This window comes from Candoia aspera, chromosome 3 (assembly GCF_035149785.1).
Source record: "Candoia aspera isolate rCanAsp1 chromosome 3, rCanAsp1.hap2, whole genome shotgun sequence".
NCBI classification, from domain to species: domain Eukaryota; kingdom Metazoa; phylum Chordata; class Lepidosauria; order Squamata; family Boidae; genus Candoia; species Candoia aspera.
Window position 1 is genome coordinate 175,588,965 of NC_086155.1, and position 23,813 is coordinate 175,612,777.

General features: G+C 42.9%; 1 protein-coding gene across 1 annotated transcript in view; it reads right to left on the reverse strand.

The window, feature by feature from the left end:
- SLCO5A1 (solute carrier organic anion transporter family member 5A1) overlaps positions 1–23,516 on the reverse strand; it is a 61,613-nt gene extending 38,097 nt beyond the window's left edge. Inside the window, exon 1 of the mRNA XM_063299369.1 lies at positions 22,133–23,516. Coding sequence (XP_063155439.1) covers positions 22,133–23,087 — 955 coding nt within the window. The 5' untranslated portion in view covers positions 23,088–23,516. The remainder of the gene's footprint in view (positions 1–22,132) is intronic.
- Between the last annotated feature and the right edge of the window lie 297 nt (positions 23,517–23,813).

The window sequence follows — 23,813 nt, forward strand, 5'->3', positions numbered from 1 at the left end:
GTTAGGCCTGAGGAAGTGGATAGGATCCTTATGACTATGAGCTCGCCACTTGCTCATTAGATCCATGCCCCTCCTGGTTAGCTAAGGCTGCCTGAGGGGGTGACATGTGGATGGGTTCTAGCAGTAGTGAATTCATCCTTGAGAGAGAAGTTTGTTCCTTCACATCTTAAGGAGGTGTTGGTTCACCCCCTCCTCAGAAAGGCATCACTGGATCCCACCATACTGGACAACTTCCATCCAGTGTCCAACCGTTTTTAGGGAAGGTTGTGGAGAAGGTGGTCACGCAGCAGCTTCAGTGTACCCTGGATGAAGTGGATTATCTGGACCTCTTTCAGTCAGGATTCAGGCCTGGACATGGGACAGAAACAGCATTGGTCGTGCTTTTGGATGATCTCTGAGGGAGTAGTGCATCCTGGCTCTTCTTGACCTCTTGGCAGCTTTCAATACCATTAACCATAGTATCCTTCTGGATCAGCTTTATGGGGAATGGGTGGCACAGAATCAAGATGGTTTTCTTCCTTCCTACGGGGCTTGTACCAGTTGGCATTGATTAGGAGTGAGGTCCTGCTCACAGCCCCTGCTATGTGGGGTCCCGCAGGGTTCAGCACTCTCCCCCTCCTATTTAACATCTACTTGAAACCTCTGAGTGAGATCATTTGTCACCATGGGGTGAGGTATCATCAGTATGCTGATAATACCCAATTATACATCTCTGCCCCTAGCAAGAAGGCACTGTGAGCAGCAGAGAAGTTGGACTTCATCTCATTTGGTCAAGCTAGTGGCCTGTGAACTCTTTTTTTCCTTTTTCTTCAGCGTTTAGAACATAACATTTCTACTACTCTGTGTGTGTGTGTGTGTTTCAGGAAAGTCTAGTCAAGGAAGTAAATAAAGGACGGAACTATTCAGAGTTGCACAGTATTTGAGAGAGATGTAGACATGAACAAGATGACCTTCAAGATAGTATACCATGTTTGTGTTCCTGCTAAGGAGAACTCCAACTATACCTGCACTGAGCTGAGCGTAAATCATTGCATTGCTAGAGGAGAAAGTCAAGGCAGAAGAATGTCTGCAAAATGAATATAGAATAGAAAAGACTACTACAAAAAAAACAGGAGCCCTGGAGCAGGAGGGTTGGCAACATGTAACTTGGAGGACCACAAGAACCAAGACACAGTCCCTATCTCTGCACAATCAATTTCAGGTCCTCCCCCTGCAGAGTGACTCATGGACTTCTGGAGAAGGATTTTCACCCAGCATTCCAGGGATGGGAAAGAGAGAAGTTTAAACTTCCACAAAGGAGAGGAATCCAACAGTAGTCTCAGAGAAGTAAAGGCATGTGGTGATGATTGGTGACCCACTACTGAGATAAATGTGAAGTTGACAATCCACAGACCAGACATATTATCAAGGGAAGTATGTTGTGTCCCAAGTGTGTAGATCCAGTACATGACAGAGAGGTTGACCCACCTAATCAAACCTATTGACATGGCCTGAGGAAGGAACAAAGATTCTGGAGTTGAACCACTGGATCAAAGGATGGTGTCATTAAAAAACTCTGGATTCCTGGAGCATGGTTTACACTATCTATAGGAAGGACTTCTGGCAAATGATGAGATATACCTCACAAAGACTGGGAAGAATGTGTTCAGAAGACATCTTGCTCAGGTCACCTGGGGCTTTAAACTAAAACTGAAGAGGGAAAGAGACCAGCACCCAAAACCACACTATAAGCCAAGGCAATAAATCTTACAATGAGAAAGGAATAGATACAGAAGGAAAGGGTGCTCAGGAATATACCTGTAATAGGCTGAAGGAATAACCTTGAAGAACAGGAGGAAGAGCTGCAACCAAGACAATGGTCATATAAAAGAAGTCTGGACCAGAACTGTAACCTGAATAAGTGTCTCAGACAAGACCCTCCCTAGTTCTCATGAAGATAAAGGGAGGAAGGGGAGAAGTGCACTCAGACTTGCAATAATCTGTTACTATAACCTTATAATAAAAGTAGTATTAGTATGCATGACTTTGGTTCCTAGTCTGACTGACCTTGAAGGGCTGATATCAGTCTTCCAAGTAATACAGTGAGGGGTCTGAAAGCTAAACCTATGAAGAACAGTTAAAAGAACTGGGTATGCTTAGTTTAAAGAAGAGAAGGCTAAAGGAAAAAAGATAGCAATCTTCCAATACTGTAGTCGAAGGGCTGTCACAGGGAAGAAGGTGAGGATTTATTCTCTGTAGTGCCCACAGGCAGGACAAGAACTAGTGGTTAGAAACTTTACAGAAAGAAATCCAAACTGAAAACAAGTAGGAATTTTCCTGACCATGAGAACCATAGAGATGGAACAGCCTGCTTCTTGGAATCATGAGTGCTCCATCACTGGAGGCTTTGAAACTAAAATTGGCAGCTGTTTGTTTGGGGAAATCTGAGGATTCCTGCCCTGGGTAGGAGGATGGACTAGGAGACCTCCAAGGTCCTTTCCAACTCAATGATTCTGTAATTCTTATTGATTGACTGGATTTATAAGAAAACCCATCTCAACCTAGTGACTCTGGGTGGCTATCAATATATAAATGCATAAAATAGAGCAAAATAAGATAAATAAAATACAACACAAAGTAACCAAGACTCCAGTCAAAACTCATTCAGAACACACATATAATACTCAGCTAATATTGTGGCCCTGATGCCTGGGAGAAAAGCCAGGTTGAGAAAACCTATTGGGAAAACACTACTAGGGCTCTTCCAAGACCTATGAAAATCTGATTTTTTAGATAAGTGACTGATTCATGAGTGATAGCAGTATCACAGCCCATGCTACCGTATGATTCTTAATTCAATCTTCACATCTGAATTGAAAAATGACATAATCTCAGAGATGGAACAACAGAAACAACAAAAAGTCTGATATGTTACAAACAGATTTATTGTGGTACCAGCTACTGTGGCCAACAGCTACCCTTCAAGTTTTTGAAAGGACAGACTTTACTGTCTGCTTATCTTCTTCAAGCCAAATATTTATACTGCCTGCTTATCCTCTTCAAGCTAAACTAGACTATACTGTCCAGTTTATCCTCTTCGTGCTAAATATTAGAGAAAAGACTAATTGCTCCGTGAGAATGATAAATCACATAAATGAAACAAAAGCCTAAAAAGCAAAATCAGTTTATGATTCCGTCCATATTTTCAATATGTCCCATTGCAGGATGAGGGCACAGACTGTACAGGACACACACAAATGAATTTTCAACTTCCATAATTGGAAATAAAATTCTAACATAATTGACTGATCTTAATAATGAATACTGCAGCCATTAATAATTATGTAATCCAAGCAAAAGATGTTGCATTAATTATTAAGATCCATCTATCCCAGAAGAGTGTTACATATTTTACTGAGTGTTTGAACTTTAGCCTCTCAGATCAAACTATTTTTATATTAAATGAAGTTAGTAATATATATTAGCATAACAATTAAAAATGGATATAGACATTCTTTCTGGGAAACCTACAGTACATCGACAGTTCAGATATTCCACATATTTGCCAGAACAAAACAATAACATAACCTAGATTAGGTTAGCCACAATAATCTACAGGGTTTTTTTTTCTCACAGACTTTACCAAAATCAACATGAAAAGATAAGTACAGCTGAGTTAATTCTGATTTTAGAGGGACAAAGTGTGATTAATTTAATCTGCCTAAAACTTTTGATTATTTTATCTACTGGCCTCCAGAACTCTAATTCTGAATCCCCCAAAAGTTCTTTTTTCCTGTAATTGTATATAACTATCATACATACATATCAGTTCAGGTGGGGAGAGGGTGGGTGCGGCTACTGGATTTGGTTTGCTTTTTTCCTACCTTTCCCTGCTTATCCTTTCCTTCTGTGTTCTGTTGCTTTCCATTTACCTTTTTATTCCTTTTTTCCCTCCTACTCTGCGTTTACACTGGAAAACTTTGGAATAAAACTGAGTATTGCTTTGCTTTTACTATAGCGGCAAAATCACCATTACCACTATTATTACTAAAACAATAGAGTTAGATTTGCAAATCCTCCAGTATTTTTACTGAAAATAGGAGTTGAATGATAGATTTAATATTAAAATGTTGCTGACTCAACTATGCCTGCTACAAAATTGCAAACACTGCATTTTCAACATTTCTTCTTCAGGATGGTTCTGAAATATTTTAAGTTGGCAATATGTATAGCATGTTGTATTTTGTAATATGGTCTATTAAAATCACTATCTGCTTTAAGAGATTCTTAAAGACATAATTTATTTTCAGTTTGAAACTCTCTTGTACATAAATAGCTGAGAACAAATATCAAAATGTAATGTTAAATATTCTTCAGCAAAGGATCGTTACCTTGTCGTGGTGCTGGAGCTTGAGCACCTCAATGATGCCATGAGCTAAACCGTGAAGGGCCACCCAAGATGGGAAGGTCATGACAGAGAGGTCAGACTAAATGCGATCCCTGGGGAAGGTAATGGCAACCCACCCCAGTATCCTTCCCATGAAAACTAAATGGATCAGTACAACCAGAGATATGTCGGTATACCATCGGAAGATGAGACCCCCCAGGTCGGAAGATGGTCAAAGTGCTACTGGGGAGGAACAGAGGATGAGTTCAACTAGCCCCAGACATGATGATGCAGCTAGCTCAAAGCCAAAAGGACAGCTAGCAGCCGATGGTGCTGGTGAACGGCGAATCCGATGTTCTAAGGATCAACACACCATTGGAACCTGGAATGTAAGATCTATGAGCCAGGGCAAATTGGATGTGGTTATTGATGAGATGTCAAGATTAAAGATAGACATTTTGGGCGTCAGTGAACTGAAATGGACTGGAATGGGCCACTTCACATCAAATGACCACCAGATCTACTACTGTGGACAAGAGGACCACAGAAGAAATGGAGTAGCCTTCATAATTAATAGTAAAGTGGCTAAAGCAGTGCTTGGATACAATCCAAAAAACGACAGAATGATCTCAATTTGAATTCAGGGCAAGCCATCTAACATCACAGTGATCCAAATATACGCCCCAACCACAGATGCTGAAGAAGCTGAAGTAGAGCAGTTCTATGAGGATTTGCAGCACCTACTGGACAACACGCCTAAAAGAGATGTTATTTTCATCACAGGAGACTGAAATGCTAAGGTGGGCAGTCAAATGACACCTGGAATTACAGGTAAGCATGGCCTGGGAGAACAAAACGAAGCAGGACATAGGCTGATAGAATTTTGCCAAGACAACTCACTCTGCATAACAAACACTCTCTTCCAACAACCTAAGAGACGGCTTTATACATGGACTTCACCAGATGGACAACACCAAAATCAGATTGACTACATCCTTTACAGCCAAAGGTGGCGGACATCTATACAGTCAGTAAAAACAAGACCCAGAGCTGACTGTAGTTCAGATCACGAACTTCTTATTGCACAATTTAGGATTAGACTAAAGAGATTAGGGAAGACCCACAGATCAGCTAGATATGAGCTCACTAATATTCCTAAGGAATATGCAGTGGAGGTGAAGAATAGATTTAAGGGACTGGACATAGTAGATAGGGTCCTGGAAGAACAATGGACAGAAGTTCGCAACATTGTTCAGGAGGCGGCAACAAAATACATCCCAAAGAAAGAGAAAACCAAGAAGGCAAAATGGCTGTCTGCTGAGACACTAGAAGTAGCCCAAGAAAGAAGGAAAGCAAAAGGCAACAGTGATAGGGGGAGATATGCCCAATTAAATGCAAAATTCCAGAGGTTAGCCAGAAGAGATAAGGAATTATTTTTAAACAAGCAATGCGCGGAAGTGGAAGAAGACAATAGAATGGGAAGGACAAGAGACCTCTTCCAGAAAATTAGAAACATCGGAGGTAAATTCCAGGCAAAAATGGGTATGATCAAAAACAAAGATGGCAAGGACCTAACAGAAGAAGAAGAGATCAAGAAAAGGTGGCAAGAATATACAGAAGACCTGTATAGGAAGGATAACAATATTGGGGATAGCTTTGACGATGTGGTCAGTGAGCTAGAGCCAGACATCCTGAAGAGTGAGGTTGAATGGGCCTTAAGAAGCATTGCTAAGAACAAAGCAGCAGGAGACGACGGCATCCCAGCTGAACTGTTCAAAATCTTGCAAGATGATGCTGTCAAGGTAATGCATGCTATATGCCAGCAAATTTGGAAAACACAAGAATGGCCATCAGACTGGAAAAAATCAACTTATATCCCCATACCAAAACAGGGAAACACTAAAGAATGTTCAAACTATCGAACAGTGGCACTCATTTCACATGCCAGTAAGGTAATGCTCAAGATCCTGCAAGGTAGACTTCAGCAATTCATGGAGTGAGAATTGTCAGATGTACAAACTGGGTTTAGAAAAGGCAGAGGAACTAGGGACCAAATTGCCAATATCCGATGGATAATGGAAAAGGCCAGGGAGTTTCACAAAAACATCTATTTCTGTTTTATTGACTATTCTAAAGCCTTTGACTGTGTGAACCATAACAAATTGTGGCAAGTTCTTAGTGGTATGGGGATACCAAGTCATCTTGTCTGCCTCCTGAAGAATCTGTATAACGACCAAGTAGCAACAGTAAGAACAGACCATGGAACAACGGACTGGTTTAAGGTTGGGAAAGGAGTACGGCAGGGCTGTATACTCTCACCCTACCTATTCAACTTGTACGCAGAACACATCATGCGACATACTGGGCTCAAGGAATCCAAGGCTGGAATTAACATCGCTGGCGGAAACATTAACAATCTCAGATATGCAGATGATACCACTTCAATGGCTGAAAGTGAAGAGGAACTGAGGAGCCTTATGACAAAGGTGAAAGAAGGAAGTGCAAAAGCTGGCTTGCAGCTAAACCTCAAAAAACCAAGATTATGGCAACCAGCTTGATTGATAACTGGCAAATAGGAGGAGAAAATGTAGAAGCAGTGAAAGACTTTGTATTTCTAGGTGTGAAGATTACTGCAGATGCTGACTGCAGTCAGGAAATCAGAAGACGCTTAATCCTGGGGAGAAGAGCAATGACAAATCTTGATAAAATAGTTAAGAGCAGAGACATCACAATGACAACAAAGGTCCACATAGTTAAAGCAGTGGTGTTCCCCGTAGTACCATATGGTTGCGAGAGCTGGACCATAAGGAAGTCTGAGAGAAGGAAGATAGATGCTTTGGAACTGTGGTGTTGGAGGAAAATTCTGAGAGTGCCTTGGACTGCAAGAAGATCAAACCAGTCCATTCTCCAGGAAATCAAGCCAGACTGCTCACTTGAGGGAATGATATTAAAGGCAAAACTGAAATACTTTGGCCACATAATGAGAAGACAGGACACCCTGGAGAAGATGCTGATGCTAGGGAGAGTGGAGGGCAAAAGGAAGAGGGGCCGACCAAGGGCAAGGTGGATGGATGATATTCTAGAGGTGACGGACTCGTCCCTTGGGGAGCTGGGGGTGTTGACGACCGACAGGAAGCTCTGGCGTGGGCTGGTCCATGAAGTCACGAAGAGTCGGAAGCGACTAAACAAATAAACAACAACAATGTTAAATATTATTGTGCATATCTAAAAGGTAATATCTTACAGGTTGCTTCTCAAAATAAATGCATGTTAAATTTACCTGCTTTATATATTTTAGACCACCTCCTAAATATAAAAATAATAATTTATTTACATGTTTATTTGCCACCCTTTAACAACTTTTTCTAGTGTGACTTACATCATTGGGAAAATGTCCAAAAACTAAAAGCAAAGTGTTTATTTATGTTCTTTCTTTTCTACAAGCTGATTTAGATTTAGATTGATTTCAGTTAGTACGGAAGGCTTTTCCATATGAATACCTCCCAAAATTGGGCTCTCAAAGACCACAATTTTGGCAGCCATCCTATCCTTCATACCCAGCCAAAATTTTGCCTTATATCAAGAATGCAGAACATATGCTTCTTCAGATGTTGCTAATTAGATCTCCCAGCATCTTTAACCATCAACTACAGTGGCTCTGTGGGGTGGATTGCAGAGCTGCTGCCCCCTCCCAAGAGGGAGGGGCACCAGCTCTGCAATCCACCACACTCTGAGACTGCTACAAGCTGTAGTTTAACAACATCTGATGAAACACTGGCCTTACCTCTCAAAAACCCATGCAAATCCCATTTGAAACTTCAACAAAAATACTGGACAAACATGAGAAACCTGGATTCAAAGCTTGTTTCAGCAATTTGTGGCTCAAAAGATTCTTGCCTCATTTTTATTCCCTGTCCATAAAATGCAAGTGCACTTCTCTACAGTTTTCATTGCGTTGGTGTCCCAATCATGTAACCTTCGCACTGACATGAGCACTGATGGTGAGCAGGAGGGGGCCCCTATCCAGGGGGGAAAACGCATGTGTAGTAGTGAGGAGTTGAGCAGTCATTCAAAGAGACGCAGAACAGACCCACCTTGACTTTTGGGGTTTATCTGTATGGGTTTTCTCACGCTTCTTCAGTTTGTTAGGATTTTCTGTCTAACGTAGCAGTAATAAAACACTAGAGACCTATTCCTTGTCTCAGCGTGGTTCCTGACTGTTAGGACAGCACAAAGCTAATGAGTTTAAGTGCCAAACACGGTAAAATGTGCACAGTTAAACATTCTACAAATTACTGTTACAATTACATTATTTTAAACCATCTCACATATCTTAACAATTGGTTTATACTCTTTCTCTCAAAAATAAGCTCTATTAATGGTTTTCATACAACTTGTTTTACAAATTACTTTTTAAGCCATTTTTCTGTGATATACACTAATATTACTTGAGAGAAAAGAAAGAGCAGAACACTGATAAGCCAAGAAGCCTGTTTTGCAAGAAGATGCCATTATTAAGAGGCACTGAAGCTTAAAGCTTGTACCTTTGCTTCACTTCAGGGTAGGGTTCAAGCACATACCACCTCCCCTTGAACTAATTAGTTTCACCTCCCTTCCTTCCCTTGCTTACTTCCCATATCTGATCTTGCAGGTAACTAATGCTGCTCTCATTCCAGGCTGTGCTGGTCTATGACATAATAAAGATTTGAATTGATTTCTAGGCTCCAGATGCTCTTAGCTCTCCACAAAGCTATCCAGTGGCAAGAAACTGAAACCACACTGAAACAGTCTGTTGAAGGATATGCAGGATATGAAAACTTTAATTTGAGAAGGGTGTGAAAATGTCAGAAAAACAGGACATTAAGTGGCCTTGGTCATATATGGAGAACTGGGTGAAATCATCAGTTAGAGGGATAAACTGTTGAACAGAAATGGCCACACTCTAAGTGGTTTTGAGCTTTAAAAGAAAGAGAAGACACTGCAAGGAGGAGGAAATCATCAGGCCTCCTGAGAAAGGACTGGCCGTGTTTGGTTTCCATTCTATCCACCATCCTTGCTCATTCAGCCCTGCCCTGAAGAAATCAAAACATATCGAGAGTACCATGGATGCTGAGACCCAAGTAAACAATCTTGTAGGAAGATCTGCTCTTGGAATATTCCCTTATCTGTGTTTCTCTCCCTCCTTCCCAATTCTCCCTTTCCTTCTCCTTTAGGTTATGATGCTGAATTTTGCAATCATGTTTCAATTTTAAATGCTTAATTGTAATCTCTTATTTAACCAAATAAATGTCATGTCCCCCGTTGCGATGTATACATACATCACAACGGGGAACATGCCTTTCCGGTGAAGGGGAGGAAGAAGGAAAGAATCAGTGCTAATCCCATAAGCACTGAGAGACAAATACAAATAAAGGACAAAGGAGCCACACCTTTGCCCTGACCCGAGAAGCCATCATCCTATCTCCCTGACATCTCTGCATTACCTCGGGGGACACACCTGCTCCGGACACAGGAAGAGGACAGAGGTAATCAGCGCTAATCCCCCTGATCGCCCATCGAGACTCCGGAATCGCCCCGATCGCCCATCGAGACTCCGGATTCACCGTCGGGCAAGACTTTGGGACAATGGGGGGTGGGGAAGGATCAGGTCCACACCGCGGGTATTTACCGGCTACCTCGCACGCCATGTGCTCATTCCCGTCTTTCTCCGTGTATGCATTCTGTTCCTAATAAACCAGAAATCCTTAGCCCTGGCTAGCGAGTCTGTGTTTTTTGGAATAAGGCAACCATCACATAAAGATGGGAATCAAAAAAAAATTTTCTGCTAGCACCATTCCAGATTTCGTCTGTGAGGGATCAAGGCTGGCGATGGAAAGACTCAACCCACGAAGTGGTGGCTACCAGAGGACCGGTGACGGGGCACCTGACTCCACGGCACGGGCGATCGGTGAGAACCCTATTCCCAGATGGTACGAAATCCAGGAGGGTTCGGGATCAAGCTCGGAGGAGGAGGAGGCCGGGAGGAGCAGGACACCTAAAGCCACCAGAGAGTCGCAGGGTGAGTGGGTCACCCTGGACGAGACGCCGGGATCCCTGCCACGGACGCTCAGGGCGTCTAGGAAGCCACGGGACCTGCTGTCCTCTTCGATCACAGGAGCCGAGGGAAGGCGCCAGATCGGACGAACCAAGGAAGGCTCCCAGACAGCTGAGAGGCTGAGGATAATGGAGGCGAGGCTGGAGTCAATTGAACAGCTGTTCCTGAGATGGTCGGTGGCGTGGGAATCCCGAGGAAGGGGTGAGGTAGAACCAGGTACCAGAAGTTCATCACCCCCCATCCCACCCCTGAGACGCAACAGCCGGGGAGAGGAAGGAGATGGCAGGAGGCTGAGGCAGCGCCGGGCAGAGTTCACCTCGCGGAATCCGCCAGGAGGTCATCTTCTCCCCCTCCCACCCTGGAGACGCAACCGCTGGGAAGAGGCTGGAGCCGGCACGAAACTGAGGCAACGTCGCCCGGAGTCCGGCTTAGGGAATCCCCACACCGAGAACGGAGAACTCCAGCAGCCCGAGGTACGCCCAGATGACCAGATGTGGTTTGGAGCCCACCAGGAGTGGGGGTGAAAGACTTCGGGGTCAAATTCGACGGGGACCCAGCAACATTATCCTTCTTCCTGACAAATGCCAAGAACTACATGGAAGAATTTGGGCCATATTTCCGCTCAGAAAAGGGCAAAATTAATGCCATTGCTAACAAACTTAAAGGAAGGGCGGCTGACTGGTATGTGCAGCTATGCCAGGCAGACGCCCCAGAGCTCGATGAATTCAACGAGTTCCTCTGGGCACTAGATCTGCACTTCAGAGACCCCTTAGAAAAGGAGAGAGTGAAGAGATCCCTAAGGGGAATCAGCCAAGGGCAACGATCTGTGGCAGATTATGCTATGGAATTTAAAGCACTGGCTGGAAAGGTGGTGGACTGGTCGCAGTCTACCCTAATTGAACGTTTCAAAGAGGGCCTGAACTTGGATGTTTTGAGGTGGGCATTATGCAGAGACGACCCAAACACTCTACACGAGTGGATACTGCTGGCCGGTAAGGCGGAAAATGCCCAGGAAACCTTCCTACAAGCCAAGAGGGCAGCGCAACAAGCGGCGACAGTAAAGGGACCCCGAACCGCTGCAGGACCAGTGAGGCCAACATCCCAACCCTGGAGAGAGGAGAGGAAGCGACGGTTCGCCAAGGGGCAGTGCCTTTGATGCGGGAAAGAGGACCACAAAGCAGCGGCATGCCCAAAGACAAAGGCAGTTGACAGGTCAGGAAAAACGCTGGGCAAACCACCCGTGGGGCCCAAAAAGATGCCAGCGGCCAGGGGAGAGATCGGAGCAAAAGAACTACCTTACTCCAGTGAAGAGGAGGAGAACGACCAGGAAGAGCTGGCGGGAAACGCCAGGCACCTGCCCTGAGAAGTGCCAGAGGGCAGGTGGAGGAGGAGAATGGGCGCAGCAACGTCTGGGTGAGTGCCAACTGTCCCACCCTGTACGTAAAAGTTAAGCTAGGTTCCACCCAGAAGTCGGTTGAAGTCTGGGCCCTAATAGACTCAGGCTGTTCTAGGTGCCTAACGCACCCGGACGTGGTTGCCGATTTAAATCTCCCCTGCTTTCCACTTCAGCACCACATAGTCTTCATGCAATTGGACAGTTCGGTGGCGGGAGGGGGCCCGGTCACCCAATTCACCGGAGAAGTGGCACTGCAGTTAGGCGGCCACCTGGAGAGACTGAACTTTGTTGTGGCACTGGTGGGCCACCCTTTAATCATCTTAGGCATTCCGTGGCTGGTACGAAGGAACCCATACATAAATTGGGAAACCAGGACGATCACGTTTGCAGACGGCTTCTACCAAGCACCTACAGGGGACCGAATTCCCCATGCTGCGGTGGGGAGGGCGGCGTCTACAACCACACATCTGGCTGCAGTGGCCCTGGAAGGCTTGCTGGACAAGTACGCTGAGTTTGCAGATGTGTTCGGGGAGAACGAAGCAGACAAACTCCCACCCCACAGAAAGACTGACTGTGCGATAGAACTGGTCCCCAACACATCCTTGCCAAAGCCAAAAATTTACGCAATGACCCAGAAAGAACTGGCAGCATTGCGGGAGTTTGTGGACAAGAACTTAGCACAAGGCTTCATCGAGCCCGCAAACTCGCCAGTTGGAGCCCCAGTGTTGTTCAGAGAAAAAAAGGATGGGACATTAAGACTCTGTACGGACTACCGTGGATTGAATTCGGTTTCCATATCAAACAAATATCCCTTGCCCCTAATCAAAGACATATTAGCACATCTGGCAAAGGGGAAAATATTCTCTAAACTGGACTTGCGAGAAGCCTATTTCCGCATACGCATACGGGAGGGGGATGAGTGGAAGACGGCTTTCAATTGCCCACTGGGATCATTCCAATATAAAGTATTACTGTTTGGTTTGGCAGGGGCACCAGGGGTATTTATGCAATTGATTAACAAGGTCTTGCACGAACACTTGTTCAAGGGGGTCCTTGTGTATTTAGACGATGTATTGATATATTCTGAGACTGAAGAGGAGCACGAACGCTTGGTTAAGCAGGTGCTCAGGAAACTCCGCAAAGTCGAGCTATTTGCCAAGCTTTCTAAGTGCGAGTTTCATAAATCTCAGCTAGATTATCTGGGTTACAGAATCTCTGAGAGGGGCATCGAAATGGACCCTGGGAAAGTCCAGGCCATCTTGGCATGGGAGCACCTGCGCACTAGGAGGCAACTACAAAGTTTTCTGGGATTTTCTAATTTTTACAGGGGGTTCATCAAGGGATTAGCGGAAATCGTTTTGCCCCTAACTAATTTACTCCGCACCAAGGGTTTGGGAGACACACACAAGGCACGAAATCCAGGAGCGCTTCTTAACTGGACACCTGAATGCCAAAGGGCTTTTGATCATCTCAAAAGCCTGTTCACAGCCGAACCGGTTCTACAACACCCCGACCCCACCAAGCCCTTTGTAGTCCAAGTAGATGCTTCCGATTTCTCAATTGGGGCGATCTTGCTTCAGCGGGATCCAAAGGATCAGCTGAAGCCCTGCGCGTACCTCTCCCGCAAGTTCTCCGAAACAGAACGGAGATGGCATGTATGGGAGAAAGAGGCTTTTGCCGTCAAAGCTGCCATAGAGGCATGGCGACACCTCCTGGAAGGGGCCACTTGCCCCTTTGAGGTCTGGACGGACCACAAAAACCTGGAAGTGCTCAGTACCCCGAAACGCCTCAGCCCCAAGCAGGTTCGCTGGGCTCAATTTTTCAGCCGCTTTGATTTTCAGCTGAAGTTCATACCGGGAAGAAAGAACTTCTTAGCTGATGCTCTCTCTAGGCGGCCCCAGGATGACAGTCAGGCATCAGACATTATAGGTACTGTGTGGACCGACATACAGCTGGGTTGCCAAGCTGTCACGCGCAGCCAAACTGTAACGCAGCATACTCCGGCACAACCGCCCACAAGGGGAGGGAGACGCATGTCAATTTCATCACAATTGCAACAGCAGTTCGTACAAGCCTTAAAAACAGATACATGGTTGCAAACCAATAAAAACAATGTTTCTTTTGAGAATGATTTGGCCTGGAAACAAAATAGCCTGTACATGCCGGAGCAATTGCGAGCAGAGGTTCTGAGACGTTCTCACGATGACAAAACGGCAGGACACTTTGGCTTTGTAAAAACGTTACATCTGGTAAGGCGACAATTCTGGTGGCCTACACTTAGGAGGGATGTAAAAGATTATGTCGCTGCTTGCCCTACATGTGCTATGGCCAAGCGAAAAGTGGGTAAGCCCCAGGGACTATTGCAGCTGGTGGCAAGCCTCTCCCACCCTTGGGAGGAAATCTCGATGGATTTCATCGTAGACTTGCCACCCAGCCAGCAGAAAATGGTCATCTGGGTGGTTAAGGACTACTTTTCAAAACAGGCCCATTTTATTCCATGCGCCTCCATTCCCTCCACTCAACAGCTGGCATGCCTCTTTTTAAATCACATTTACAAATTACACGGTACCCCCTCCCGCTTGGTCACAGATAGGGGTACACAATTTACTTCACAATTCTGGAAAGCATTTTTGAAGTTGATTGGCACCAAGCAGGCGTTGTCCACTGCTTGGCACCCCCACACGGACGGCTCTACAGAAATCCTTAACTCCACCCTGGAGCAATTTTTGCGCTCCTTCATAAGCTACCAGCAGGATAATTGGGTAGACTTACTCCCCTTTGCTGAGGTGGCATACAACAATGCAGTGCACCAGAGCACGGGCCACACCCGCTTCCAGGTAGTCTATGGACGAGACTTTGTCCCAATCCCGGAGTTGCCACAGCCAGCTACCCCGCCTTGTTCCCCAGATGACTGGGCTGCTCAGCTAGCCAACGTTTGGCCAATCATTCAGCTGGCTCTCTCCGAAGCCCAAGCTACCTACAAGCGTTATGCGGACAACCACAGGGCTGCGCAGCCAGACTTCAAAGTGGGAGATAAGGTCTACCTCTCCACTAAATTCATTAAGTCTCCGCAGCCCTCAAAGAAGTTAGCCCCCAAGTTCATTGGCCCTTTTCCAATAGTGGAAATAATCAACCCGGTAACTTTTAAGTTAGAATTGCCACACAACTTGAAACGCATACACCCGGTGTTCCATTGTGCCTTACTGAAACCGGCTACCTCTTCAAAGTGGCATAACGAAACCCCCCGCCTCCTCCCATCATGATCGATGGGCAACAGCACTTTGAAATAAAGGAGGTTCTAGACTCCCGAAGGCTACGGGGCACCCTTCAGTACCTGGTCTGCTGGAGACATTTCCCCCACCCTGAGTGTGTGCATGCCTGGGATGTCTCAGCGCAACGGCTAGTCAAACGCTTTCATGCAGCGTATCCTTCCAAACCGGCGCCTTGAAGTTTTTTGGGGGAGGCAGTATGTCATGTCCCCTGTTGCGATGTATACATACATCACAATGGGGAACATGCCTTTCCGGTGAAGGGGAGGAAGGAGGAAAGAATCAGTGCTAATCCCATAAGCACTGAGAGACAAATACAAATAAAGGACAAAGGAGCCACACCTTTGCCCTGACCCGAGAAGCCATCATCCTATCTCCCTGACATCTCTGCATTACCTCAGGGGACACACCTGCTCCGGACACAGGAAGAGGACAGAGGTAATCAGCGCTAATCCCCCTGATCACCCATCGAGACTCCGGAATCGCCCCCTGATCGCCCATCAAGACTCCGGGTTCACTGTCGGGCAAGACTTTGGGACAATGGGGGGTGGGGAAGGATCAGGTCCGCACCGCGGGTATTTACCGGCTACCTCGCACGCCATGTGCTCATTCCCGTCTTTCTCCGTGTATGCATTCTATTCCTAATAAACCAGAAATCCTTAGCCCTGGCTAGTGAGTCTGTGTTTTTTGGAATAAGGCAACCATCACAATAAAGAAGCAAGAGTCTTCTCTTTCAATTTATCTGGAACAGTTCATTATTTCCAGTAATTTCCTCAAAACCCCTCAAAATCCCTTTTTTGCATCCATTATTGCCTTCTGTTTCTTCTGTGTTGCTCTATCCTTGTTTGGACAGCACTTCCATTTTCTAAATAAAGCCTTAATTTCTCTAACAGTTTTCTTGATTTTGCTGATTAGTCACGCTGGTAACTTCTTGGACAGTGGCATCTTTCCTGATCGGTATATAGACTAGTGCATCTTTTCTCTCTATTTTTTTAAATTAATCACAACCCATTCTGGAGAAATTTGTTTCTCCCTTCAATTTCCACTATACTCTAATTTTACAGAAATTCCCACATCTAAAATCAAATATAGCTGGTTCTCTTTATGATTTTCCACTTACATATACTTTATATATGACCGCATAGGAGGGGAGGGATAGACGGTTTATTCTGCTAAATATATAATTGCTGGACACTACAGTACTTCCAAATGGTCCAATAACATTCACCTCTTACACTATCTTCAGAACACCATTTAGGATTACTTTCAGGATTAATTTTACCAACTGATAGATTCAGAAAGAGAAAGCAAATTTACTCCCCACCCTTTGTTGTTTATTCGTTTAGTCGCTTCCGACTCTTTGTGACTTCATGGACCAGCCCACCCTATTATTACTATTATTCATTATATTTCCAATCCATCCAACAGCCAGTTTTCTAAAGATTACAAAATTATATAAAATATTTAAAACAGTTAAAACAATGAAAGCAGTAAGATACATTAGTAAGTAGCTCTAGAAAAATATAATAAAAATATACATTAGATTCTATCCCAGTATAATACAGACACTTAAAAGTAGCTTTGACCCAAACTACTTTTAGGACTAACAACACAGACAAGCTTAAAACCAATCTAATAAGCATAATATAGAAGTGAAAAGAGAAAAAAACACAATGGAACTTTATAAACCATAATGCCATAATGTGTTTCATTCAAGATACACTATTATCAACAAAGAAACCCACTACAGAAGAGGAAGAGGGAGATAGATGGTTTATTCTATATAATTGCTGGACACCTCAGTCTGAAAAGAAATACTACTTTGTAAATTAGCACAATGTCACCCTGACCGATACACAGTAAGTAAGGCAGCCAAGAGATGATGTATAAACATGGAAATAGGATATGATGGCAACTATTTGTCCTTGCAGTCACCAGAACTAAGCTCAGTTTGATAGCACCTAACAAACTATATACAGCCCAGACTCTAAAGTCAAAGAAAAGGAAATGGTAGTAAGAGTGACAGAATCCGTAAACCTATCTAGAGACCAGGGCCTTCGCATAACATTTGTATTAAAATCCTTTCCATCTCTTCAGAGTGTCTGAGCTACTTCCTTTCCATCTGTCTTGATCCTAATGATTATCAATGTCATGTAGAGGCACAATGAATCAAACAGTATAGGAGTGTGAGGTTGGAAGGCCATGCTACTTGGAAGTAAAGGAGCACCAGCTAAGAGCTAACTGGTGCCAGCTGAGTATGGGAGGCGGCTTGGCCCTGAAGCATAAGAGCACACACAATTCATTAGACAGGACATTATAAGTGATGTTTACAAATCACCCATCTTGTTGTCCTACACTCAAATCATGGACTGAATTCTGATTATTCTCTTGCTTAAGGCATTTTGAGTGGGACTGACCATGGACTTACAGACTCAGATGTCTGAGGAGTCTTCTCATTCCCCAAGTCTGTAGGAACAGGAACTCTCTCCTTGCTTTGTGTTTTAGGTGTTAACCAATTTTTAAAAATTGTAATCTATTTATTTTTGTTCCTTGAGTCAGTTTTGACTCCTGGTAACTGCCTAGACTACTCCCTGCAGTTTTCTTGGCAAGGTTTTTTTTGAAGTGGTTTGCCATTGCTTTCTTCCTAGGCCTGAGAGAGTGTGACTGGCCCAAGGTCACCCAGCTGGCCTCATGCCTAAGGCAGGACTAGAATTCAGTCTCCCAGTTTCTAGCCTGGTGCGTTAACCACTACATCGAACTGGCTATTTACAGTAAACTAGATGATTTTTTCTAAAATTGCCAGGGTTGCTTTACCTAGCCTTTGTATCAATTGCTGTTGTATTTATTACTTCTTTTAAGGCTATGCAAAACATTTGAAGGGTATTGCATGGAGTGTACTCGCATGAATAAAACTTTCTTCCATGAACTATTGATGCAGCAGCATCCTGTGGAAAGCTTGGAGTAGCTTCTTCAAAAGCTTTCATGGGATATCCCCACATGCATATATATGTTTGGCTATTTTACTATTTCAGTTCAAACAGAGGTTTTGTCTTTCCTTGCATACTCTATTTTATCTTTATTTGTTGTTTTATTGTATTGTAATTTATATGTTTTTAATTTGGATTTTATTGTAAACTGCCCAGAGTCCCCTTTTTGGGGGAGATGGGCGGTGATCGAAATTTGAAAAATAAATAAATAAATAGATAGTCTGGGAAAGCCTCTGAAGCAGCTACTCCAAGCCTCATAGTGGACACAGCTGCCTCAATGTTCAAAGAATGATGTTTTGCATGCTTAACATAGCACAAGCATTGTTATCTTCTTGTTTTGAATGTTCTTGGCATTTTTTTATTGCAAGACAGTGCAGAAGTTCTTGAGTGGAATAAATAGATGTTACTATCAATTTATGATATTCATGTTGGAGTTGGCTACAGTCCATAATACTGGAGCATCTACCTTGTTGTAATGTCATTCTTCCCCCCTTTAAAAAGAGAGGTCTCACCAAGGCTCCCTCTAAAGACCACAGTCTTATCGAGGCACTATGCCTGAAAAAGGAAACTGAAGCCTTGTCAACAGTACAAGGACACTCATGCTACCTCAGCCAATTTCTCCATGTATGCCAGCTTCACTCAGCCTTGTAATATGGAATAGGATCTGTTAGATCACAAGTAAAATTCACATATTTAGACAAACGTGTTACGCTGGTCTTGGCAAAGACCAATTTTGAATATTATGTACACACAAATCATAACAAGAAGATTCCTGTGTAAAAAATGTATGTTTGTGATGTTTCAGATAAAGATGGTAAAAGCAAGTCTAGCAACAACCACTGCTTAGTTCTCCAGCTAGGAGACCTTAGCTACAACCCTCTGCCGGTAGAGTAAATGAGAACTCATCCATACTATCTAAACTCACCTTCTTAAAAATACCTGAACTGGCTATTCAAACTGCTTCCATCTTGCCTAAAGATTTAGCTTACTAGTTGTCAGCCACTCAATCATTTTATACAGTAGTATTTTCATTGTATTAAATGACTTAAATGCTCAACAGTCTTTTACAATATTGAAATACATTTAAAATTTATATTCTTGTATTATTTTATTGAATAGCTAGATGGCAAAAATAGCTAAACTTAGACTGAACTATTGATTTTACACTACAACTTCCTGGTTTTGTTGTTGTAACTGCTGCAGCTTTGCATATAAAATGTATAGAATCTGCCTTTAAACAATAATAGATTTAAAGGTCCATTAGAGAATACAGTAACCCAGAATGCAATTATAGAAACAAAGAAGGAGTAATATAATATAATCTAGTATTATGTGAAAATAGGGAGCTGACATTAAGAATAAACTTTTCACACTGTAGGATGTATTGTCCAATGCTGGGGATCATATTTGTGTTCCCAAGGAAGCAATGTCATCTATCTATCTATCTATCTATCTATCTATCTATCTATCTATCTATCTATCAATCAAATTTTGGCACTGCCCATCTCCCTCAAAAGACAACATTTAACTCAGTGCATTCTGGGAAAAATGTGTCAGGTCACTAGACAGATGACTAGATCATCATCACCAATTAGAAAGGTATGGGAACAACAGAAGTCCTGACTGAGGGAAAAAAAGGAGGAAACATGGGTGGGCTTTTCCCCCTAGTCATTTGTGTAAGAACTAACCAGATTTTAGTCCCTCCCCTTGAGAAAAAAAAGATAAGTGTTCACAACTTCTTTTTCTTTTTTAAAGAAATTTAGTCTTTTACTTTAGAAAAAAAAGGTCTCCCAGGGAAAAAAAAGATTATGAACTCAAGCCTTCCATTCTGCAGATCTTTATGTAACTGAGGCTGAGATTATTATATTCTATGGCATTTTCTCGTTTGACCATTGGCAGGGACATCAACAATTCCTCTTCTCATTAAAGGACTTAACACTGAACTATTTCTCCAAGTAAAAGATCAGGGTAGCTATTTCTAGCTGACACTGGGAAAAAAACAAAAAACTTCACAAGAGCTTTTAAACTAACTTTAGAAATACAGAGTAAGAACTAAAAAGATGTGGAAACATCTGCCTGTACTAAAAATTGTTACTATCAGCTTGGTTGACTGACCCAATGTCACAACTTAGAAATACAATAAAACATCTGATCAAATGAAGTATCTAACCAGGAATTATGGGGTTCTGGTTCCACACTTCTGGAGTCATGAAGCTGGGAAAAACTGGTTTATATTGTTTAGTTAATATATTGCCCATGAATACATTAATACCTTTCATATCTAATTAACTGAATGATCATCAATATCAATTTAATTTTACACCAGTACTGGAAAAAAATCCAGTGAGTTGTTTCCCATGCTTCAGAAAAAAAATACATACACATATCAAAAATAAGTTAATTTATGATATATGATACTTGATGCATGCATTTCGCTCTTAAGGCTGTTCAAATTTTCTTGATTTCATTTATATGTCAACAAAAGAAAAATTGATTTTGAAAGTTAAGCATTTAGTTAACCAGTTGCTCCTTGAAAGCACATCAGAAAATCATTATATAGCTAAAGAAGTTTTGGGTCAAATGCTGTTTTAGATAAACATTAGTTTGCACTTTGCACTCCATTTCAGATGGAGACTATGGCATTCTGTAAGAATAGAACAACTAGATTTGGAAGTTTTAGTTCATCTGAAACTCCTTAAACTAGTATCACTATAGCATTCCAGTTTCAGTTTAGTACCTAGTACATGCAGAGAGAAAGGGCTTTACCATCAGCATGTCTAACCATCTTCAATATTCCTGGCTTCAAGGATCAAGATTCTATGTGAACGAGGCTTTTTATCAGGAACTATTTAAAAGATTTGAAACATCCTAACAATTTGCTCACCATATTTTAAAAATCAGGATCTAAAATTGGGCACAATCCATGGATGTTAAGCAAGCTCACACTATAAATTGTAATGTGTCCACAGTAAATTGAAAACTCATTTGCTTGTTTGGGCCTTCCCTAGCTTACCACTCTCAGACTTATAAACAGCTACCCTAATATTGATTTATTTATTATTGCTGGTTTTCCTATTATTACAATTTTTATGTTTCCATGTTTATGGGTTTAAAATACATGATAAAATTGTTTAAATATAAACTGCTTTAAACATTCATTTTAATGAAAAGCACAATATAAATCACATAAATAATCCATTGAAAAGGAAGCAATTTCACATTCCATTTCCCTCAGTGTAAAAGATACACCACTTCAATTGCTTTCACAGGGATTTAAAAATGGAAGAAAATACAGGATAAGAGATAATGGAACAAAGTTTTTAGAAGATTAAGTAACAGCCATTAAAGTCTTTATTCTGGCAAATAGCTGCTATATATATTCCCCCCCCTCCCCGCCACCATCAAGTACATTTAAAACTGCCAGTTTGGTCTAGTGGTTAAGGTGCTGGGCTAGAAACCAGGAGTCTGGGAGTTCTAGTCCTGCCTTAGGCATGAAAGCCAGCTAGGTGACCTTGGGCCAGTCACTCTCTCTCAGCCCAACTCACCTCACAGGGTTGCTGTTGTAGGGAAAATAGGAGGAGGAAGGAGCATTAGGTATGTCTGCCACCTTGAGTTATTTATGAAAATAATAAAGGCAGGATAAAAATTAAATAAATAAATATTGCAGTGGTTTGGGAGAGCCAGTTTGGTCTAGTGGTTAAGGTTCTGGGCTAGAAACCAGGAGTCTGTGAGTTCTAGTCCCGCCTTAGGCATGAAAGCTGGCTGGGTGACCTTGGGCCAGTCACTTTCTCTCAGCCCAACTCGGTGCAATGTAGACTAGCCTCCTCGTGGTGCACCCAGGCACGTGACTTGTCACGACTAAAATAGTCTACACATCTGGCTGCTGGACCTCACAAGGATTTCCCAGCAAGAAAAAGCAGCATGAACACCAAATTGCTATGCCATACAATAAAAAAAAAAAGTGGAAACTGCCCCCCTTCAAAATAATCACAGAACAATTTGGACACATAGCAACCTTACCTAGATAGAGTGATGAGTTTTCTTTCTTGACATTATCATCCAAGTAGGTTGGTCCTAGAGTATAGATAGGTGTGGAGCCCATTCCAATGAGGATTTGGGCACAAATAAACAAAGCTACATAGAGTGAGTGGTCATTTCCATGTGAATCCTTCATACAGCCTGATGATTCCATATGGCCTTTCACTGAATTATTTCCAGTCAAACACAAGCCATCATTAGAAACAGAGGAGTTTAATTCCTGGATTTGATATGGTGCAGAGATGAAATGAGGTAAAGAAAATATGGCAGCCCCAAGGGCAATAAAAAAACCCCCAACAGCAAGCCACAGAGGCCTTCGCCCTTGCCCACCAAAGTAACTGATGAAGACCACTACTAACAGGCTGCCAATATCGAAACAGCTGACCAACAGCCCAGATTCAGAGCTTTTCAGGCTATATCTCCTCTCAATAGTAGTGATAACACTGCTCAGGTAACCAGAGACCATTAGTGACTGAATGAAAGTCAAGAAGCACATACATATCAAAAAGAACCGAGAATCTGTCAACGCTATATCAAGATATTTTTTACCAGGGATTACTAGCAGTGTGGAAGCTGATGACATGTCATTACTTAATCTAGCAGAGGTGTCGCAATCCACTCTTTCAGTGAAATTCCCAATTCTTGAAAAGCTGGAAGCTGTAAAATATAACATTGTCCTGGAAGAAGTAGCAGCAGCATTACTGTAATGTGCTGATGTATCAGGGTCAAGGCCACACCTCTGATCAGAGTCCCCCTGCAAACTCTGTAAGAAGTCCTTTTTGGCTGCCACGAGAGCACTTTGTGTGGTATTAATCCGTGGAACAGACCCATTCAGAACTGGCAAGCTTTTGGACCGAGAATTCTCTTCTTGCTTTTCTGGTTGCTGCTCCGCAAGAGAGTTTGGATGCTGGTGCTTTATTATTCCTGATAAAAGCATGCTGAGAGCAAGCTTGGTTTAGGCTGAATTACTAATTCCCTATTATATGCATGGCCTTGCTCAAATTTGTTTTTTTCAGCCCAAGAGCAATCATCCCCTATGGCTTTCCCGATCTTTCCAAGCCACTCAGGAAAAAGAGAGCCTACAATTCAACGCTGTTACATGAACACATGAGAGTACATGTCCAGCAGATTTTATTGTAGTTCCATCCTTCTTAGCACTGCTCTCCTCTGCCAGCAGCTGACCTTTAAACAAAGTAAACTGGGCCACTCCCCCTCAGCAGACTCATTCCCACATGGCTGCTAGTGACACCCTGCCATTCTAGATGAGGGTCCTTGACTGCCTGCATCATTGGCAATAAGACTATAGAGTCTGAAGATGTCCTATTCCTGTTTCCAGGTTAAAGTCTTCAGATGACAAGCCTATCAATGCAGGGGGAAGGGAAGAGGAATCATGCAAAGAAGGTCAGCACGCTGCTTTTGTCTTCTCACAGTAGTAGTAGTTCCCAGCGCTGCTCCCTGGGGCTAGAAAAAAACACACTATAATCAGGCTCTCACCTCAGAATATAAACACAGAATGGCTGGGATCCCCTGATCACCATTAAAATCCCTTTCCTAATTGTTTAAAAACCTAGCTTAAGTCTGGATCAATGTTAATATTCTGACAGGCATGTCATTTATATACATTCATATATAATCTGCCCTACAAAAAGTAGGGAGACATCTG